Source organism: Ascidiella aspersa, chromosome 1 (assembly GCF_963924565.1).
Source record: "Ascidiella aspersa chromosome 1, kaAscAspe10.2, whole genome shotgun sequence".
Classification (NCBI taxonomy): domain Eukaryota; kingdom Metazoa; phylum Chordata; class Ascidiacea; order Phlebobranchia; family Ascidiidae; genus Ascidiella; species Ascidiella aspersa.
In genome coordinates, this window is record NC_139447.1 from 12,994,820 (window position 1) to 13,012,610 (window position 17,791).

The 17,791-nt window shown below is 38.6% G+C and overlaps 1 protein-coding gene across 1 annotated transcript in view; it reads left to right on the forward strand.

Moving 5' to 3' along the window:
• Positions 1 to 12,607, forward strand: part of LOC146167604 (sodium channel protein type 4 subunit alpha B-like) — a 43,619-nt gene extending 31,012 nt beyond the window's left edge. Inside the window, exons 17-32 of the mRNA XM_083386113.1 lie at positions 1,271 to 1,396; positions 1,748 to 1,882; positions 2,299 to 2,466; positions 3,018 to 3,239; positions 3,618 to 3,791; positions 4,022 to 4,150; positions 4,481 to 4,656; positions 4,987 to 5,146; positions 6,159 to 6,392; positions 6,665 to 6,860; positions 8,429 to 8,578; positions 9,132 to 9,451; positions 9,917 to 10,062; positions 10,413 to 10,575; positions 10,961 to 11,123; positions 11,730 to 12,607. Of these exons, the coding sequence (XP_083242239.1) occupies positions 1,271 to 1,396; positions 1,748 to 1,882; positions 2,299 to 2,466; positions 3,018 to 3,239; positions 3,618 to 3,791; positions 4,022 to 4,150; positions 4,481 to 4,656; positions 4,987 to 5,146; positions 6,159 to 6,392; positions 6,665 to 6,860; positions 8,429 to 8,578; positions 9,132 to 9,451; positions 9,917 to 10,062; positions 10,413 to 10,575; positions 10,961 to 11,123; positions 11,730 to 12,607 (3,540 nt within the window). The remainder of the gene's footprint in view (positions 1 to 1,270; positions 1,397 to 1,747; positions 1,883 to 2,298; positions 2,467 to 3,017; positions 3,240 to 3,617; positions 3,792 to 4,021; positions 4,151 to 4,480; positions 4,657 to 4,986; positions 5,147 to 6,158; positions 6,393 to 6,664; positions 6,861 to 8,428; positions 8,579 to 9,131; positions 9,452 to 9,916; positions 10,063 to 10,412; positions 10,576 to 10,960; positions 11,124 to 11,729) is intronic.
• Positions 12,608 to 17,791: the final 5,184 nt, after the last annotated feature.

Below are 17,791 nucleotides of genomic sequence, written 5' to 3' on the forward strand. Positions count from 1 at the left end.
TTTTAACACAGGCACAATTACCTATGGAAAATTATAGTACGAATTATGAGTTTTCGATTAAATTTTTACTTACCAACAAATAGCCATCGTTCCATGTTATATTTTGTTAGACTTTTCAGCAGTCCGAACAAAACCACAAAGGTTGTAAAAAAGATCTAAAACAACTTTATTCAACAAAAGCATAATACTATATAGTTACGCAAAAACGCATCATCAGTTCTGCTAATTTCTGCAAACACAACGAAAATACCGAAGATATATATGAATATAAAACTACTAACAAGTCTAAAAAACCAATAACAGAATTGCAATGCAGTACAGTCCAGGTGTAAACCAATAGTGAAGTTAAAATTGCAAAAGAAAAACAGCTATAATAAAAGGGAATCGCAATGCCCGAAGCAAAACACCGCCAAGAAATCGCAAAGAAATTATGAGGTCGCGCAAACAGTAGGTCAAGAAAAAAACTTTTCAGCAGTGTTTCGACTTACGACGGAGTCTATGTTTTTGAGAGAATCAAGGCAAGTTTAGGAAAAAATCTATTACAATACGAAAAATGGAGAATTCTTTTTTTTGTGTCAGCGTGTCGCATCCTAAAAGTTAAAATAATTCTATTTAAACCAAACAAACTATTTTTTCCGCTTTGGCGCGTTCTATTAATGTATCCTAAATTTTTATTCGATTTTAGTTGCTTTTTTGAGTCCTAACGGACACAAATGTTGAGGGCCACTATTTTTAAATTACGTTAGGTGATAACGAAATTGTATGATATCTCCAAAAATATCGATGGTCCTTTTGCATAAAATTTTGGATCCGCCCCTGCTATCAGTCCCCGGGTTTTCTGACTTATGGCTGGCGTCCTGCCTAATTTAACTAAAACGATCCGCAATCGATGTTCCATTGACATCGTTCGATAATAACGCTCTCGTATGAAACAGTCAAATTGGCCCAGACCTTGACCCATGCACCTGTTTAAATCAGTTATTCCTAAGCGTTTAAATTTGGGTCCCAACTTTATCTAGAAAATTTAAAGTACAGGGTTGAAATATTATAAGGTCGTATGCCTAAATGTTTAAAAACTTGGACGATTCTAATATAAAGCGTTCTGACCGATGGCGATAGGTAGTTTACTTTCCGTTGTCCAAACTTTACCGTTTTAATGATTTTTGACCAACTGAACTCACTATTATTGCGAATAAAGATGCTGTTGGGTATTTGCGCGTTCGTCAGTCCATGTGAGAGTTGAAGAACTAACAAAGTTGCGGTGTTACAGGTTCTTAACCTTTTCCTTGCCTTGCTTTTGAACTCGTTCAGTAGCGAAGCGTTAAACAGTGGCAGCAGCAAAAAGCGAAAGAGTGCCAAGCAATTTCTTTCGTCGATTAAACACGTGGGCAAGAAGGTGAGTGTTGAACGCCTGCGACTTCGTATTGCTGATTAACCATGTAAAAGGGTTACAACTTAACGATATGTTACACTATAGCCTGTAATTATCTGAGCCTTTTTAGCCGCGTATACCAGCAGCTCAAAAAATTATAATATAAACCGTTTTACTCAAATTTACTTATGTTTATTTAAGTAATAATATAAATTAAAACAACCTCACTACCAGCCTTATATAGCGGCAGATATGTAGATTAAAGTCCTATTCGACGAAGAAAAAAAAAAGAAAACTACCTGCAGCCGCAAAAAATTAAACATTGTGTGAAAAAATAAGCTGATTTATCATTTACTGAAATACCAAAACCTACAGGCACTTCCAAAAATGGCGTCAAACAAGAAAAGTAGTAAAGTGGCGCCGGTGAAGAGCGAATCCGTCAAAGTTCATTCCGAAGTAAAACCATCAAATGGAAATCACCAAAGCGACAAAAACAGCAACTCAAACTCGGTACCTCTAAGAATGATTTGTTTGTTATTTGTAAACCAATATTACTCAGCTTATAATCACTACTATTAAAAGCCAATATTATTATCAATATGGGCAGCCAACACTTTCACAGAAAGGAGAAGAAATGCGTAATTTTGTACAATATATGTCCTAAAAACAAATTTACCTATTTTGAAAGCACTTAAAATAATTTAGTTAGAAATTACATGTAGCCTAAATACAACACGTAATTCTGCATATCTGTAAGGTCTGAGAATGATAGTACATTTCCATATGGTATCCCGTAATAATTAACGTATTGTCAACTATCTTGGTTCAATGTATGAAAAACCAAACTTTTATAGTCTCGTTTAAGCTTTTCGATCAGCTATGTTAACTGCATAACACACTTAGGCTTTAACGACTGCTATTTGCAGACCAAGATACCGCGGAAAAGGCATTCATCTTTGGGAGGCCTGGAAGACATCCTTGGCGATGGCTGCGACTCGCGGAAAGAGAGTGAAGTAGAGCGAAGTCATACGAACGGAACCTCGTCTGACTTCGAAAAAGGCCCGACTACACAAGTGGACAATGGCGCCAACAACGTAAGTTACTCAGTAAAACAATGTGCCGGATTCCATTTATAAACATATAAATGCTTATATATACGGTTCAAGTAAGGAATGTATCAGAAATGTACCACCAATAAATTGTTGAAATTCTGCATTACATCCACATTAAATTATAACTTGTGTATTGTGCCACTCGTTTTTCAGTTTTACCCAAATTTTATTACAGTGGTTGCGCGGGTCTGGTTCAAGTTGTCAGCTATTGTCATTGTTTATTCACAATATAAAACAATCCCAGCAATTACGACAACAAACAATTACTTATTATAACACTATACTGTTTTTATTTTTTTGTATAAAAGCGCTTTTAAAATTAGAAAGAAAAATGGTTGCGAAACTTTGGCACGGGAAGAAGTTATTAGATAAAAATTTGGCTTACATCAGTTAATTTCCTAAATTTTTTTTTAGAAAATTTTTTTTTAAATATGTTTTTAAGTAAACAAGAGCTTTAATAGGTTTTCAAATATTTAATATTTATTTTCTGGCGCTTTTATTTTTCATACATGCTGTCATGCTTCTTACTTTAGCACTCGAATACCGTGTCGACGCGGACGGAGAGCACGAGCAGCGCCAAGCATTCAGGCAACGTGGCATGGGCGTCCCTACTAGGCAAGTTTTGCCGGCGTCAACCCTGCGGCGCCTTTGCCAGAAGGTGGAAAGCTGTCCGCGCCACTATGAACATGGTAGTGCAGCACACCGTCTTTGAGACCTTCATCATTTTCGTAATTTTCCTCAGCAGCGGTGCACTGGTAGGTGGCGTGCTTGGTCAATCAAATCACAAGAGTGGTTGTAGTGTAAGATCTGGCCCATGTAGGATTTGAGGGTTGTTTTTCTCTTCAGTGACACATTATTTTTAAAATGACAACTAGACAGGCACAAATGTTCCAACTTAAACATTAATAGCCTGTTTTTTAATGTGAAAAAAAAAGAATAATTGATTGGAAAAAAGAACTTTTTACGAAATAATTATATATTAAAGCTATACGTATACACCAAAACATTCAATATAAGAGCAGACGCTTCAATAGTTCTAGAAGGTTTCTCGTTTAGGTCATGGAGATGTTAAGTTGTGTTACTTCGAATTAAAACAAAAATCTACCAAAAAAACTTTTATTTTAAATTTCAAGGTTTTTGATGACGTCTATTTGCCAACTAAACCGACCTTGAAATTTGTGCTAATGATTTTTGATCGGATTTTCACTGCAATCTTCTTTATCGAAATGATAATGAAATGGATCGGATTGGGTTTCAAGAAGTATTTCACCAACGGCTGGTGTCTTCTGGACTTTTTTATTGTGCTGGTAAGATTCTTCTATCTGAAACTAAAAATAATAAATATATATTTTATTAATACCAAGTTTTATTATGTTGAAACAAAAGCCGCTATATGCTTTTTCTAAATTATAAAAACACACAAAGAAATAGCTTCTTGAACATCTCACATTTTCAATTTGCATGCCCTTTGCCGGTGAACCTTTATGGGTTTTTAATGATGTGTATTGAATCGTAGAACCAATTCCTTTGTATACAGGTCTCCTTGATTTCGTTATCGCTCGAAATAGTAGCGACAAGTCCAGCTGATCTTTCATTTCTCCGTGTGCTGCGAAGTTTGCGCGCCTTTCGGCCTCTTCGTGCAATGTCACGGTTCCAAGGAATAAAGGTACAGCCGTTGCTGTTTAGTCTTGTGGCTAAGTTATTTGTTGCGCGATGAAGTAATTACTGGACCTATATAAAGCCGTTTTCATATCCCAACTGGACCTCATTTTACGTTTTTACTTTCTCTTAAGGACTTAACCTATCAAAAAAATTGCAATTGACAGTGCTGTAATGACTTAAGTCAATGACTTGACTAAGTGCACTTAAGTCACTGTTTTCAAATGACTTGTCTTGACTTAAGTTGTTTTGGTAAAGTAGCTTGACTTTGACCATATTTTTTTGAAATATGCTAATAGTTTTCATAATGATCTGGCAATGATTTGTTATCTGACAGGTTGTCACCGATGCCTTGTTCCGTTCTATCCCGTCTATCGTGAACGTGTTCGTGATTTGTCTCATCTTCTGGCTTATATTTGCCATCATGGGGGTAAACTTCTTCGCTGGCAAGATGTCATCGTGTCAGTGGCGAGAGACCGGCGAAAAAGTCTGGCACCCCAAAGACTTTGAAACGTTAGTAAACGAGCCAAAACAATCACCGATAAAGATGTAGGCTACCAATTTAATGTTTTTCTGGAATGAAAAACGAAACATATAGGCGACAGTTTTAATATTGTGGAATTTTAAAATAGAGCAGCCCTTAAACGTTTATGTTATTCTACTTGGGATATTAAAGAAATGTTCGCACACAATGAATGCATAACCAGGGACTATCACTATACTAAACGATTAGGGCCCCTTTTTTCGGGAAAGCCACTTTAAAACCGGGAATGTCACTTAAATCTCTCGGGAAATCCACTTAAACTACTAAAAATATTACGAATATCTGAAAATTTTCCACAGCTGGCCAGACCTAAAAAAGCACTATGAGATGCCTCCAATAAACGTCACCAACAGACAGGACTGCGAGTGCCTGGCTCAGCTCACTGGGAATAAAGTTCACTGGAAAAACCTGGAAGTCAATTTCGACAACGTGTTCATCGCATATGTGTCTCTTCTTCAGGTAAATTTATTTTTTTAAACAATTCCTCATGAATTGACACTAAACCAGTGGTTCTCAGCCTTTTATGGCTTGCGGCACCCCTCAGAAATCATAAATAGATTGCGGCACCTCTACAAGATCTTTCCGTAGGTAAATCACTAGAATGTCACAACAAACGGAACTGGAACAACACACATTAACTCTGCACAGCATAGGAAGTTAGAATTAGATTTATTCCACTCCAATCTTACACTAAAATTTGTAAGAGTTGAGCAAAAATCAGATTCTTAAAGAATCTTAAATATCTTTCGGCACCCTTGGGCATTAGAAATGGCACCCCAGGGTGCCGCGGCACCCCGGTTGAGAACCACTGTATTAAACCAATACATGACATTAATTTAACATTTTAATCGGTTGATCTTGCAGTTTTCGTAGATGTGTTTTCAAGACGTTCGTATAGTATTGGATTGTTCATCGACGATAAATTGGCGAATATTTGCTGCTAACAGTTTTGTATAGACGAAAATTTTTTGGATTCGATGTTTCATTACTCTTATGTTTTGTGTTGCAGTGTTGACTTAAGTGAATGACTTGACTTAAGTGTACTTAGGTCACTGTTTTCAAATGACCTGACTTGACTTAAGTCGTTTTGGTAAAATGACTTTAGTTGAATTAATTCTTTTGGACAAATAACTTTACTCGGACTTAAGTCATTGAGTCAAATAACTTGGTTTGAAATTAAGGGTTTTCAATTAGCATTTAATTATAAAATTGAATTTTTGCACATAAAACGATTAAATTGCTACATGTTGTTTTTTGTTATTTTTTAGTTGAATTATTGCTTATATAATCGGTTCAGTTTACCTACTTATTGGGTTATCGTTTTATTATTATATTAGTGGTTTGACTTGGAGATGAATTGCTGTAAAAAGACTTGACTTGGACTTGAGTTATTTCACATATCACTTCACTGGGACTTAAGTCATTTTAAAATGACTTGTTTACAACACTATATTGTGTTGTTTACCACCAGGTGGCAACGTTCAAAGGTTGGATGCCGATAATGTACGCCGCCGTCGACTCGCCAAGCAATATCGGCGAGCAACCAATCAGAGACAACAACGTTGCCATGTACTACTTCTTTGTGGCCTTTATCATCTTCGGCGCCTTCTTCACTCTCAACCTGTTCATCTCGGTCGTAATCGATAACTTCAACCAGCAAAAAAACAAGTTTAAATACGCCGGCGCAGAGCTTTTCCTTACTGACGTAAGTTTTGCCAAAGGTGCTTTGAAGTGGGAATTTACGTGCATTTCAAAACCTACCCTGTAACACTTAACTTTACCAAATCTTGTTAGGTCGAATTATCTGGCCTTTTGTTGTCAAGAATTAGTTGACGACCAAAGAAACAAGAAATGTTGCTGTTGCCACTAAACTTTCAATTGTGTTCTGATTATTTATGTTTTGCAGCAATATGTTTAGTACAACCTAATTCCTAATACGATCTATAACCATTCTTCTAAACGTACTTTTTAATACAGAATCAGAAGAAGTTCTACAGCGCCATGAAGAAGTTGAAGGCGAAGCTTCCCAAGAAGCTTATCCCGGTGCCTAAAGCCCAATGGAGGGAGAAACTGTACTTGCACGTCACCAGTGACAAGTTTGAACTTGGCGTCATGGTCATCACCATTCTTAATTTGGTGGCCATGGCTTTGGAGTACGAAGGAATGTCTGCAAGTAAGTAGGTTTAGAAACGGAAACCTAAAAACTTGCCTTCATGGTAGAACAATTTTTGTGTTTTTTTATTGTTTTAAGCACTCAGCAATTGTGTAATAAACTCCACGGCTGGAATATTTACGTTAACTATTCTTCTTTGAACATGTAAACTACTGATTGTATAGGGCAGGGGTGTCAACCTTTCAGCTCTTGACGGCCGCATTGACAGTCTTCTTTTCCTCACGGCCGCAAGTTAAATTTTTTTAGGGACGACTCAAACAGTTGTCAAATCGCGACGTCATAACATAATTAATCTTAAAAAGACGTTTTGTAGTCTAATAAAGGTAGGAAAATATGGAACCTAAATGCAGATTAATCGCGCGAAGCGCGAAAAAAATGCGTTTATTACGTTTTGATTTGGCAGTTTATTACGTTTAGATTTGGCAAAACTTTTAATTTAATCGAAATGAGCTTAGGCACATAAAATAATCGCATATTGCTATAAACACAAGCAATCAAGCATTTATGTAAGAATTTGATTTTATTTGTAATGCAGCGGAATATGCCATGATATAAATAGCACTTTTGATATTAACGAATTTACTTCAAAGGGACTAAAATACCATAAAGACAGATAGAAGAAGTTCGCGCAAAGCGCGAAAAATAGTGTTTGCATTGAAATTTGTCAAAAATAATATTTTTAGGGGGCATGGTTAGGTGCCCTCTCTGGATCCACCCTGCTCTAATGCTCATAGCTTATATGCCCAATATTTTTGAATACGTTTTCCGTTTGTCCGCAACCCACTTGTCAGCTTTCCACTGTTCAACGGTAAAGAAGCGCTGATGTACTTTGAAAGACAGCTTCAAAACGTAAACGAACCGTACGTAGAAATATGATTCGCGCGAAGCGCGAAAAATTTTACGCACTTGACTAGTTAAAATAGTCAAAAAGTATTTGTAATGGACTCGTGTCTAGTTTGTCCAAATAAGCCGCGGGCCGGATAAATTGCATTGGCTAGCCGATCCGGTCGGCGGGCCGTAGGTTGCCGACCCCTGTCATACACTGATTTCTTTGTGCATCAATTAATCAATGAAATCAAGTTTTTTAGCGCACAGCGAAAGAGCTTAGCTCACTGATTTACCCCCAATCCCTAAAGCCGTAAAAAATTATAATCTGCATTCAGCATATCAACCATTACCGCATGCCAGCACGGTCACGGCCGCCAACACTTGCTTATTAAAATACGTGTTAACGGCCGCACCATTATTCATCGACGGCCGCAGGTTGGACACCGTTGGATTATAGGGATACGTTTTGAAAGATCTATTTACTATAGGGGGTATTACAAAATAGGCGGCAGGTGGATATTGAAGATTTTTTTCTGGGAAGGGCATAACATTTTTTTCAAGGATGACGTCATGGTTGATTCATAACGCGACGTCACACAGTTACGTCAATACGTGATTTCATAAGAAGTCGCCTTAGGAACACCACATATCGCTTATACTATAAACTATAAACTTTATAGAGTTAACTTTTAATATATATATTTTGACGCTGATGTTAATATGTGTCCTTGTGTCTGCAGAAGAGATCGATGCCTTGCAAATTATAAGCTATGTGTTCCTTGGAATATTCACGATAGAGATTCTTCTGCGCATTGTCGCCATGGGGATGTCTTACTTCTTCGTGGCATGGAATATCTTTGACTTTCTTGTTATCTTTGGGTCGCTTCTTGGTACGACAAAATGTTTTTTTAGCTTTTAATGGATGTGTTTTTCTGCATAAAGTCTTGGTCTTAAATAAAGCTATAAGTCTTAGTTAAACTGTTTATAGTTTCTAACGGAATTGTAATTTCAAAACATAGTTTTAGGAGAATATTTACCAGGCTAACATATTAAATTAAATAGTGATACATCATTGCAACAACGCAAATCCGAGGAAATTACTTTCAATATTACTAGAACCGTAACCAGCCGAGCCCAAACGCTACCCGCAACCTTCACTTGAGAGTGGTGCAATTTAAGAATTCTATGAACACTGAGCGAAAATTCATAGCCCAATGTCCAATAGCCAATGTATGTACTGTATGCCTTAGGCCTACCTAAGGGAGCTGGGCAACATAAATAATTCCAATTTTAAATGTAACTTGCTGTAAAAAATTCCCTGGATGTTCCTGTCATCCAATTGTTTATTTTAAAAATAAATTTTCGTGTTTATATATTTACAATAACAATAATTTCTTTATTTGTGATCTGTGATGTAAAATAGCGTTGAACTTTGTTCAATAGCGAACGTCATCACCCTCGCGATCCAGCAGACCGACGGCCCGGTCAGCGTGCCTACGTCGCCATGGTTACCGATGCTGCGGATGATCCGTATCGCCAGGATCCTGCGCATCGCAAGAGTAGCGAGCGGCATCCGGACGTTGCTCTTCGCTCTCATGCTCTCCGCTCCGGCTCTCTTCAATGTTGGAAGCCTTCTGTTCCTCTTTATGTTCATATACGCCATCTTCGGCATGTCGCAGTTCAGTAACGTGGAGAAGAAGGGAGCACTGAACGACGTGCTTAACTTCGAAACCTTCCCGAACACGTTTCTGCTTTTATTCCAGGTATGGCATATGGTAATAATATGGTTTTCGTGTGACCTTAACCATTTGGTTGCAGTTTGTTTGTGAAAACATCTATATAGAGATACATCTTTAAGAATTGAACACTTTTGAGTATATACTGATGGCAAACCTATGCAAAACACAAATCCTCATCATTGAGTTAAGCATTACCTTAAGATGAACATCACAAGAAAGACAACGATTAATGTTTTGTTTATCACTGTCAAATTTCAGGTTACGTAAAGTGAAAGGCTTGACAAAAGGTTTTAGGCTAAAAAGTCTTTGAGGTGCTGCTTTAAACTACAAAGAGTGTCGATTTGCTTAAAACACGTGCAGAAGGCAGCAAAAAACGACAAAACCACCACCCGTGTCAAGAAATGCTACTCGCCAAGAATTTATCCTTCTGTTTGTCTAAATAACATCGAAACCTTTTTTTATGTTAATTTCCAATCTCCTTGAGTTCAGATGTCGACTTCTGCCGGGTGGGACGGCTTTATGGAGCCTACTTTGTACACTGATGGTCCGGACCCGGAATGTAACCCAGGATTACTGCCCGGGGAGAAACGAACTTGCATGAACTCCACCTTCGTCGGTTACTTCTATTTTATAAGGTGGTAAACTATAGCAAAACTTATACCTAGATTAAGATGTGTACACCGAAAGACATCGCCGTAATGACACGCAAGCCGTAATCGATGGTTAAAAAGGGATTCAGAAGGGCTGGATTACAGTTGTTGAACACATATATGTGTGTGTATCTTTCATTGAGTAGTTTAAGAAGAGATTTTTTTTTACATCAACAAAAAACGACATGTGTGAATAATGTTTATCATTTTAACTCAATTGATCCTTATAGTTGTTCACTAATTTCACTTACCTCAAGAAAACCTTTCCTGTTAAGATTGAGTTTTACGACAGACAGTAGTTATCAATATTGTATAACTAAAATATAACTTTGCAGCTATTTGCTGATAACATTTGTGATCGTCACGAATATGTACATCGCGATCATCCTGGAAAACTTTGACCTTGCAACGAAAGACAACGAAGAGGCTCTGACCGCCGACGACTTCGAGCATTTCTTCGATATGTGGCAACGATTTGATAAAAGCGGAAACGGAAAGGTAGTGGGATGCCAAAAAAATCAACAACGTTTAAAAATTGATTGTGCTGCAAATTTTCGAGAGCACGACAATTTAAGGCATAGTTATAGCGTAAAACGCTCGCCACAATAGAAATTAAATGCAAATTACGCTTTTCTATAAGCCCAGCGCAGCTGTAGTGTAAACGGGCCTTAATGCTACATTTGCTTTTCAAGTTTCCTTAATTTAAGATTTTTCAATCCAAACGTTGCTGTTTTAAAATCATGTTTTGAAATTGCCAACTGCCAACCAAACAGGTGTTGAACAAAAATATCTTTGTAGTTACCAAAAGCGGTTACTATATTTTACTCGTCTTACTCCAGCCGTGTTGCTTCTTTGCTTAACTTTAATCATATTGTATTTGCAGCTCACCGTCGACCAATTGAGCAACCTCTTGCATATAATCGACCGACCGATTCAAATGCGCAAACCCAACAAGACTCAAATCGCCTCGATGCGGATTCCTATGTGCGAGGGACACGAGTTGCAATTGGTCGACGTCGCGTCTGCCCTTATCAAGAAAATACTTGGTACGCTGCACTTTACTTTGAGTATTCGTGGCCCCGCTTTCGGGCACGATATTTTTAAGTTTCGTGAAAAATTCAAATAAACGATGAACAACTGCAACTTTGGTTGAAGAAATATATGCCAGAAGAACCTATTTTAAATATACTATGCCTGGTAGCAACAGCATATTTATAAACAACTCCAACGCAGCAGCGTTTGTCTACAATACACAGCTCACATATAGGCCTACCAGGTTTTTCATGAACAATAAAAACAATAAATTTGAGAACTACTTTAAAATTAGCTATACACATTCCATTGCCTGTTATAGAAAATATTTAAAAAATATTCTAAAAAAAACAAAATTTTGTTTTTTTACGACCCCAAATTAGTTGGTTAACATGTCAATGTTCTTTTTAAAAGCAATAATATCGAAACTTCTACATATTATTACATTTATTTTTTATTTTTATTAATGGTGGAGTCTGATAGGCCGGTTCTTATTATGAATTTTGCTTATGGCAAGTTTGCAGTAAAAATCGCGATTGTAAAAAAAATGAAAAACAAATGAAAATCATGGTTTGCGTGACCTATCACAGTTCTATTTCCTTATTTGCTTTTTATTGAAGGGTCGGATGGTTGCTCCAGCGATATGGAGGAAGACCTGAAGGCGTACTACAGCCGCAAAAGCAAAATGAAGGAGCCCTACAACACGAACTGGGTGACGGACACCCACGAGTACATAGAGCGTCTGAAGCAGAAAAACGACGGATACTTGGAAGGCCTGGGCGTTGCTGTTGGCGTGCGTCGGCTCGCCAAACTGGTCAAGGACAACCTGTTCAACGTTCCGTTGATGTTGAACCTTTCGCAAACCGGGCTGGCGACAAACGAACCGTCGCTACATAACTCGGATGAAATTGGCGTGGATAAGGCCGAAAACAATAGCTGCAATATAACCAGGGCCGACGTTCATCACGAGAGAGAGCCAGAGGTGACGCTCTCCTCAAACAGCGGACTCTGTCGTCGAGCCACGCTCGTTATAACGTCGTCTCGCGACTCGGAAAGCATCGCCTTTGCGAGCGAGGACAACCCCTTCCTTGGTGGCGAGTTGTACACGAATTCGCTGGACAGGTGCAAGTTCAGCAAAAGACGCGCAGCGGGCGTTACGAGAGTTGGCGAACTATCGGAGCTAAACAGCAGACGCCCTCTCCCGATAGGTGAGCCGGTTAACAGCAACCAGCAGGACTCGTTATCGCTGAGCGCCGACTTTTCTAAAGTCGAGTCGGAAAACAAGGCGAACTCAACGAATCCGCCATCGCCCAAATCACCGCTGCTAGCAATTCGGTCGCATCGGCCGCTTGCGCGTTGCGGTTCGCCAAGGACTGGTTTGCTCCCAAACAAACGGCACAAATTTGCCGCGAGTCCGCGCTCCATTTCTGGCGACGTGGTAATCGAAATGCCGACCTCCGACGCCGAGCACCCGCATGCCACCGACGCCGTCAGATAATGACGTCCCCTTCGCAGCGATTCGTATATACCTTTTACTTTTTATTACTCAAATCAAATGGCCTCTTCGTTGTGTCCCGTTCACCTTGCGCTCTTAATAAGAACGATTTGTTCCTTACCTCCGACAAACGCGGTGGTTCGTGTACTCTCTGCATTAAAGCTGGAGATCAGTTCCTATATATAACTTTAAAGAGTTTGGAACACAAAACACGTATAATATATATTTTCTTTTTTTTTAGTAATTTCAGTAAAAATAATAAAGCCATTATATTCGATAAGATCGACATTGTTTACAAAAGTTTCATCAATAGCTACCTCATGCCATCATCAGTGTAAGAATACAAGTTATTTATTTTTTTATTTTTATCTAATAAAATGGCTTTAGTATTTTTATTGAAATTTTCGCATTTTGTTCTAGAACTGGATATATATTACAATAAGAAATGTAAGCAATTGCCAATCACATTTTTGGTTTAAAAGATCTCAGAAATGGTTATTTCCCCAAATCAACTGGTAATAATCTTCGACAACTTCTAGGTTGACTTGACTTTAAGGCTGCCAAAATCGCGAGCTGACGTAAGTGTAAAACAGCAAATTAACACTTTTCAAATCAATAAAACAAATCTGTGGTTTCACGGCAGTCAATGAAATGCGATTTAGTTTTTTAAATTACACAGGATAAAAGTTTATTTTTTCAATAAATGGTCAACAGAAAACAATAATAAATCATGTCAAAGTATATATTTAAGTCAAAAAATAAAATCGGCCGTCTATTTAAAGTACAGTTAGAAAAGATCTTCCATTGTTTCCTCGTGTAAAGTCGGAAACTCATTGTCGGACGAATGTCGAACCTTGAATGACGTTTTTCTGGTGGGCAACGTTAGATTTATAGAGGTGTGTATGCTGTGCCTTCTGACGAAACGTTTTCTGTGCATTTCAATCACGTTGCCCGCCTCCGGACTGCATTGAAACGTTATTCCATCATCGTCGCCTTTCTGATCTGACGAACATTCCGGCGTTACCTGATCCTCGAACGGACAGTCGGCTTTCTCCTGTAATTCGCAATTCAAAAACCCACCCTGGCTTTCCAGCGATGACACGTACGCATCCAGGTTGCTGAAGCACTGTCGCAAGCGGCTTTGCTCTCTCGCCAGCGGTCCAGTTGCTGATGGACTCTTCGAGCGCTGCTTTCTGCTAAGCGAGGGAAGGGAACGAGCGCGGTCCATTCGTTGTTGCATTGACGAGCGCTCCGCGTTTATTTTCCTCTTGTACTCGCTGTCGAACAGCTTACGATGGCTGTCGATGCGATCTAGGTTGGCCAGGCCGGCGCTCAGGTCTTTCGCGGTCTTGCTGGCCCAGACCTTGTCCCGAACCAGGGTCGAGTCGAAGCCAGTCCGCTGGCGGACGCGCGTCATCGCCTCGAACGCTTCCAGGACGCGCGGGTCGTTGTGCGCCACCGTGTGGTCGCTCAGGAACATGTCGCACTCGACGATTTGCTTCGGCTGAAAAAACCTGACGATGCAAAATGGTACATTGCTTGCTGTTGCTAACGTTATCAGTCGGCGACGGAATGGATACGCCCACCATTGTGAAGATATAAAATAGTATTTCGGGTGTTTAATAAACTGCTTTGCCTTTTAATGTAATTTTTTGGTTAGATGAAGCTTTTAAAACGCTTGAACTTCCAATACCTCTATAAGAAAATTGTTTTTCGAAATCATATAACTATGATCTGGACAGTTTTATTGTATGCGTCATCCTTGGACGTATATCTTTTAGTGGCGTAAATTTAGGTTTCTTTCTCTATACTTGCGTTCATGTTTTCAAGTAACTCATTCGAAAAATTAGATAAACCGAGGTTACACATCTTAGTAGTGCATACTACGATGCTCCTCTAATCGAACCACCCAATTCGCAAGTAGTTTCACGGGTATGGTGAAGCTTTATGATAGCTGCTAGCTACTTTTGCACCAATAAAAAACATCGCATGATGTATACCCAATAAAGGAAATACAGTAAATTATCTATTTTGATAAAATAGGTTTAAGTTAATTAAATTACGTTTACCTTAAATCCCGTTTGTTGTGCTTGAGTGTGAAATGCAACTTTTTAAATTCGCAGTTTGAATCACTTCTAGCCTCAGTTCTTTCCTTTTTTATCGATATCCTGGGTGGAGGTTTTATGGGAGGAAACATGGCTTTTGTTTTAAAATACACAACCTGTCAGAAGCAATACACTTATATTTATATAGGCCACTAAGACTGTTAGAAACTTGTCCGAATGCTTCCTCTATTTAGAAATCGCACACCATAAACAGGACGCTATTCGCACGTAATCCAAATGTTATTAAAGTCGAAAAAACCCACACAACGTCGTGTATTGTTGCCGGTCTATTGATCCGCAGGTGTGATCCGGAACCATATTATCTGTTTACACAAGCATTATTGCCTCGGTCTGATCGGCTGCCACTCCTTTGTGCGGCGATATATAACCGACCTCGAGTGACACGTCCAGTGCCATTGGCTTTGCGCTTATTTTTCTCACGACAGTTTGTCTGCGTTTTCCTCGTCATCTATTCGTAAAAAAATCAAATCTAAATCCTATGACCATTTACAGCCACCAGGAACGGATTGTTTCGTTCCGACTGGAACAGTCCCGACTTGGCATTTGACTTTGGTACCGCTCACCGAAATACGGCGTCCAGTTAAAACAACATTCCCCGGCGACACAAAAGACTCGCGAGCAGTGATCGAGCGCCACTCGACGGGCGGCGGGCGACTTTGATCCAGGAGCCTTGGGCCGTTGGACGAGTTAGTTTAGATTGACCGCGAGTGTCCTGGCCACAATTGAGCGCCGCCTCTCACCGACGTCGCGAGGTTCAGGCAGCGAAGCGGTTCCATTGTCGCCGTGTATACGCCGGAAAGTACACTGGCTCGAGTGCGCTTTGTGGTCCTTTCGAAATTTCATAAGGCTAAACTATCCCTAATAAAGGGGCACCCACAAATTTTGACTGGGATTTTTCGAGTTTTGCCACTGTTATATTAAGACGTCATCGACATTTTAAACTGTTTTTTATCCTGTCAGTACAACGCTAAAATATACATTCCTTTTCAAAAAACAGAAGAGTTGATAACAGGAATAATTCGTATTAGGTACCTAATTAAACATTTAATAAGGTTCGAAAATAAAGTGGGCAACATTGCACGCGCTTGCCTTTGAACATAATATGAAAAATACGACGCGAATATAAAACAACTGAAACGTATCTCAATATTTACAGTTTACTGTGATTTACCGTCAAACCTGATTTGGTACAGTTTGCGGGGCGACCGACATAATTTATTTTTTTGCACATGTTATAATTTATTATTCACGCCGACGAACAGACAAATTCGAATGATATTAAGCTGGGCGAAATCTTCCGAGGGAATAAATCATGCATAAAAAATGCCAAGCATTTAATTTATCTTACGCAGTATTCATCACTATATAAATAACACATACTGGTTGTTGTTCATAGGTAGAAGACACACTAATAAAATAACTTGTATAATTAAACGTAGTAAATTAGCCATATATTACTAAAAATAGAATTTTATACAACTTTAACAAAAACTAAAAAGCATAAAAATAAAAAAAAATAAAAGGAGAAAAACTTGTCCAATTTTACGCCAACCGCCAAATTATAAGCATCTTTTGCCGCTATTCATAATGGCACGTCGATGTAATCGGATGCCCCGACTCAGGCAACGTTCCATCTAGGACAGGGGTCGGGAGCCTATGGCTCGCGAGCCATAGCCTATATGGCTCTTTTCATGTTTTAGTCTTGCTCGCAGATACATATATACGCTATCATATAATAAAACTGCACGCAGCCATGACCCCATTAAAACTCTACTTTTTAAGTATAATAGTAAAATTTTCCTGGCTTCGCGCGAATCCTGTTTGTCTTTTCTTGGCTGTTAGCCGTATGATGAAAGCCTTTTGCATACAAAAGGCCCTGTTCGTACCTTTGCGCCACGAAATCAAACTTTAGCAAACTTGGCCAGTGCATTTTTTGCGCTTATTTTTAAAGCGTTAAATTTAAATTACTATTTTTGCCAACCTAAAGTATAGATATTGAAAAATAGAAAACATGAAACTTACAACCGAAAACTTTCGGCTTTTTTTGTCCCCTAAGTCGGAAGGCTCCCGACCCCTGATCTATAGGACAACCCTTCTCTAGAAACCCTGAAGCCAACATCTATCGTTCCATATGCTAACATTATCCGATGTTTTAAGATTCTATAGACAAATTACCTGGATTTTTTTTCTAAATGCTCTGATGCGGCCCGCTGTAATAAATCTAAAGCATATTATATTGCAATAAAAATTGCTTTATCAAACATAGGTAATCTGCAAAGTACGCTCAAATTTGCTGACACTGCGACACGTGTTAGATTTTTCGCCTCCTGTTTACTTATCAATATGCTGTACAGATGCCGGGAAAGTTGTCCTAACGTAACAGTCGCCGCCTCGCTTAAGTGTAAATCATTGCTACGTTTACTGTTTTCTTGGCCAGCATGATTTCCCTAATTTAGAACAGTGTTTTGCAAGGAAAGGTTTACTTTGCTCTTTAAACTAAAAAGTTACAAAATTTCTCTCGTTGCAGGCAGTAACAATTTAATATTTTTTATGTTGCAGGCAGTAACAATTTAATTTTTGAATGTAAATTGACGACAACGTTAAATTGTTGGCCGACAAGCATTGTTATGTGGCCCGAAAAAAAAAAATTTTTTTTGGACACATGTTGTTTTTGTCCGAATTATTATGTGGCCCGAAAAAAAAAATTTTTTTTTGGACACATGTTGTTTTTGTCTGAATTATTATGTGGCCCGAAAAAAAAAAATTTTTTTTGGACACATGTTGTTTTTGTCCGAATTATTATGTGGCCCGAAAAAAAAATATTGCCTAGGTTCTAAGGGGTGGTTTTTAGGGGGGTAAAACTGTCATTTTTTGTTAATTTTGGTTTTCGGCACTTTTCAGAGATGAAAAAATGTAAAAAAAATCTGATATATATATGGATGAAGGATACAATGCTAAAGAACAAAATTTTAAACATTAGCCCTGAACTGTTTATCCGGGGGGTCAAAATGCACAACACTTTAGGAAATTTCAATAATATATTTACACAAGAAGGAAATGA